General features: G+C 59.2%; 1 protein-coding gene across 1 annotated transcript in view; it reads left to right on the top strand.

The window, feature by feature from the left end:
* ESPNL (espin-like) overlaps positions 1 to 3,965 on the top strand; it is a 22,416-nt gene that overhangs the window by 3,770 nt on the left and 14,681 nt on the right. The window contains exon 4 of the mRNA XM_006893442.1: positions 720 to 902. Within this exon, the coding sequence (XP_006893504.1) occupies positions 720 to 902 (183 nt within the window). The remainder of the gene's footprint in view (positions 1 to 719; positions 903 to 3,965) is intronic.

The following is a 3,965-nucleotide window of genomic DNA, read 5'->3' as shown; positions in this document are numbered from 1 at the left end:
TACCCCAGGCCCACCCCCACTTCATGTGCCTTGGCCCAGACTGAGCAGCTCAGAGACCAGATCCTTAACCAATTGGTGACCTTGAGCTTGGCCAACTTGACCACAGTGTCACCTTGTGTGGCTGCAGCCGACTCGGATCAGGGCTCCAGGCTCCAGTATGGGGGTGGGGCAGAGGTGATGAGCACAGGTCCCAGACCCCAGGGCGCCCCCCTTCCTCCCTCAGACCCCAGGGCGCCCCCCTTCCTCCCTCAGACCCCAGGGCGCCCCCCTTCCTCCCTCAGACCCCGGGGCGCCCTCCTTCCTCCCTCAGACCCCAGGGCACCCTCCTTCCTCCCTCAGACCTCAGGGTGCCCCCCTTCTGCCCTCACCTCCTCTCCCTTCACCCTCAAGCTCACTTTAATGTCTTTAGTGATAACGAGGGTGTTTTAATGTCTTGAACCAGCCCAGGCCCAACTGGGGCGAAGAAGCCTCCACAGACACCCTCCAGGATTACCACACCCGCCCCGGAGCCTGGACCAGCCATCAGCTCTGTCCCCACCTCCCCAGTAGACACACGTTTCGCTGGAGTCCACTCCCTGTGTCCAGCCCCGCTGCTGCCCCTCTCCTTCCTCTCCCTCACTTCCCCCAGGAGCACCCCATGTTCAGCCTCTCCCTCCGCCCCCCAGGAGCCTCCTCCCTGCATCCAGCATCAGCCTGATACCCCTTGTCCTCTGCCCCAGGTCATGTTCACGGACATCGGCCTGACCGTGAGGGATAACGAGGGGGCCACAGCCCTCCACTTTGCGGCTCGAGGCGGCCACACCCCCATTCTGGACCGGCTCCTGATAATGGGCGCGCCCATCATGAGAGACTCCTGGGGCGGGACCCCACTTCACGATGCTGCTGAGAATGGGCAGTTGGAGGTGAGGTGGGGGGGACTGGACACCATGGTGAAACTAGAAAGTCCCTGAGTGCTCAGGCCGCTGGCCACCCTCTGACGGCCATCACCTCGCAGCAGCCCTGCGAGAAGGTCAGCTTGCTCCTCCTGGTCCAGGAGCTTCTCAGCACAGGGTCCTGGAACCACAGGGCACGATCTGCCTGGGCTCTTCTCAGTGACGCTGAGGTCTCACCTATGTTCTCATCACACACCTTCTATCTCTTGTTAAGATGGAAGGGGTGCAGGTCACACCAGGGAAGTGCCCTTTACCAGGTCAGGGCTGTGACCTGACGAGGCTGTGGCAGCCCAGTCTCGTACCCTGACCACTGACTGTGGCCACCTCAGACCACATCCATATTACAGCATTACAGGATTGCCCCATGACATCATTACAGAACTGTCAACCTGTGAGAATCGTCATCCAGATATTCTAGGGGACACAAGTCATTCCATGGCACTTGCCAATGTCAGATGGCAAAGCTGGGACCCAAAGACAGACCTGGTGCTGCTGGTGCCGCAGAGCCAGCTCCATGACAGGGATAGTCCCCCAGCAGCACACCGGGTGGTCCCCCTGCGTCACACTGGGTGGTCCCCCCGTATCACATGGTCACTGGGTGGTCCCTGCATCACATGGTTCCCCTGCAGCACACCAGGTAGTCCCCCTGCGTCATACTGGGTTGTCTCCCTGCATCATACTGGGTGGTCCCTGCATCTCATGGTTCTCCTGCAGCACGTCTCCCTGCATCCCACTGGGTGGTCCCCCTGTGTCACACTGGTCTCCCTGCATCACACTGGGTGGTCCCTGCATCACATGGTTCCCCTGAAGCACACCGGGTGGTCCCCTGCGTCACACTGGGTGGTCCCCCCATATCACATGGTCCCCCTGCATTTACACCAGGTGGTCCCTCTGTGTCACACTGGGTGGTCCCACTGCAGCATTTAAGCTTCATCGTGTAAGTGCACACTGCACGGGCATTGGATACCGTGAGCATAGCTATTCTGTGCGCTGGGAACCAGCACTCCCCAGACTCTTAGTCAGGCTAGCTGTACTACGAGGGTCTGGGAGTGGACCAGCCATGTCACTAAGATCTGCTTGTAGTAAGGTCCTTGCTTCAGGTCCTGAGGGCATCTTGAAACAGCTCAGAGTCCCCCTTCCCAAACTTGTCCTTCTTAGAGTCCCTGCATTCAGAACCCAAACCCCTTCGACCCTAATCTGCACCCTCTCCCAAATTTCCATCATCCCACCCTCCTTCCCTATTCACCCTCCTCCCAGCCCACCCTCCTCTCTGTTCTATCCTTTACCACACCTTGCCTCCATCCCACCCTCCTCCTCAGCCTCCTCCATTCCTCTCCTCCTCCTCCTCATTCCATCCTCCTCTTCCCCTCCTTCCTCCCAGCCTTCCTCCACCCCACCCTCCTCCTCCTCTGCCCTCCCACCCCCATCACTAGGAAAAGCCCCAGACCAGCACCACCTTCTGTCAGATGTGCGTCCTTCAGTCAGTGAACACTTGCATGTCCATAAACACTTCACAGGAGCACAGGAACACCGCAGCCCAGCTTCCTGCCAGCCTCCTCAGGTTCTCTCAGCTGCCCCACCGTGGCTGAGCTGAGTAACTGAGAGGCCACAGACTGAAGCATCTTCTCCCTCGTTCTACAAACATGTCTGGAGGCCTGTCAGGAATGCCTTCACTGTCAAGGATGAGTCACTGCACACCCAAGTCCACAGGTGGTGGTTCTGAATGTCTCCAGGCCACTCTGCCTAGACACCACCCTTTTTTGGGCCCACACTTCTCGGCAAATTAAATCCAAGTTCATAGCCACCTTGGGCCTTGGCCATTCATCTAATGGTGTCAGAGAAGGGGCCAGGCAGGCGGCCCTCGCACGGCACATCTCCCACCTCTGAGCCAGAACTGCTTGAGTGCACCTTCCAAGTCAGCTCTGAGCTGGCCTGACCCTCTCTGCATCCAGCAGGAGGACGTTCTTCCCAGTCCCCCGCTGTCCTCACAAGCCAGTAATTTCTGAATGCCTCCGGGAGGAGCCTGGGCTGGGGCCTCTCGACCCGAAGTAGGGCCATGACCACGACCCGCTGGACCAGGCTTGGCTCACCCCTGAGGCTGGGGAGAGCCTATCTTCCCTGAAACCCTTCCCTGCTGGCTGGAGAGTTGGGGTGTGGTTAGCAAGAGGGGGGCTAACACCGTGTCTTGTGTTGTGGTTGTTAGTTGCCATCAGGTTGGCCCCTGCCCCTGACAGCGTTGTGTCGAGGGTCCCCTGGCTGTCGTCTTGTAAGGAAGCAGAGTTCCAAGCCTTGCTCTGTCGTGCCTCTGAGCGAGTTTGAACTGTGACCCTTTAGGTTAAGCAGCTGAGGGCAACTGTGCCCATCATCGCTGCCGCCCCTGCCGCTCAGTGAGCTGGAGCCCTTATGCACGTAACGCACAGAACAGCGTGCACACGTGTGGCAGGAGGGCAGCCACACGGTTTCCACAGTCACCGTGTACCGTGGATGTCATTGCATTAAGAGTACAACTCTTGTCCGGCTCACTGACCAGCCCAGGCTGTGACCAGTGTCCCTGTGGCCTGGGTGCCAGGCTCTCCTACAGTCCAGCCTCTCACAGGCTCTCAGCTTCCTGGTGATGTTCAGGACCCTGGTGGCACAGTGGTTAAACACACAGCTGATAACTGACAGGTTAGCAGTTGGAATCCACCTGCTGGTCCTGGGGAGACAGGTGAGGCAGTCTCCTCCAGGGAGGATCCCTCGTGGGGGCAGAGCTGTGCCATCCTGCAGGTCGCGAGTGAGAGTGGCTGGTGACCGATGTGATGGGATTAGTGCATGCTTGGAGCCTAGTGCTGCGTGACTGAAGTGCTCTGTGTTGGCGAAAAGTCAGCAGTTCAAGCCCACTAGGTGCTCAGGGGAAAGTTGAGGCTGAGTGCTGTCTGGGGGACTCTGAGGGGCAGCCGTGCTCTGTGTCATTGGGTCACTGTGCTGTAACCCCGAGGGTCAGGGTCACTGTGCTGTAACCCCGAGGGTCAGGGTCACTGTGCGTGGGACCCC

This window comes from Elephantulus edwardii, unplaced genomic scaffold, assembly GCF_000299155.1.
Source record: "Elephantulus edwardii isolate Elephantulus edwardi_28Jun2011 unplaced genomic scaffold, EleEdw1.0 scaffold00127, whole genome shotgun sequence".
NCBI classification, from domain to species: Eukaryota; Metazoa; Chordata; class Mammalia; order Macroscelidea; family Macroscelididae; genus Elephantulus; species Elephantulus edwardii.
The sequence above is the reverse complement of the archived record's forward strand: the minus strand, read 5'-3'. Positions and strand labels throughout refer to the sequence as shown.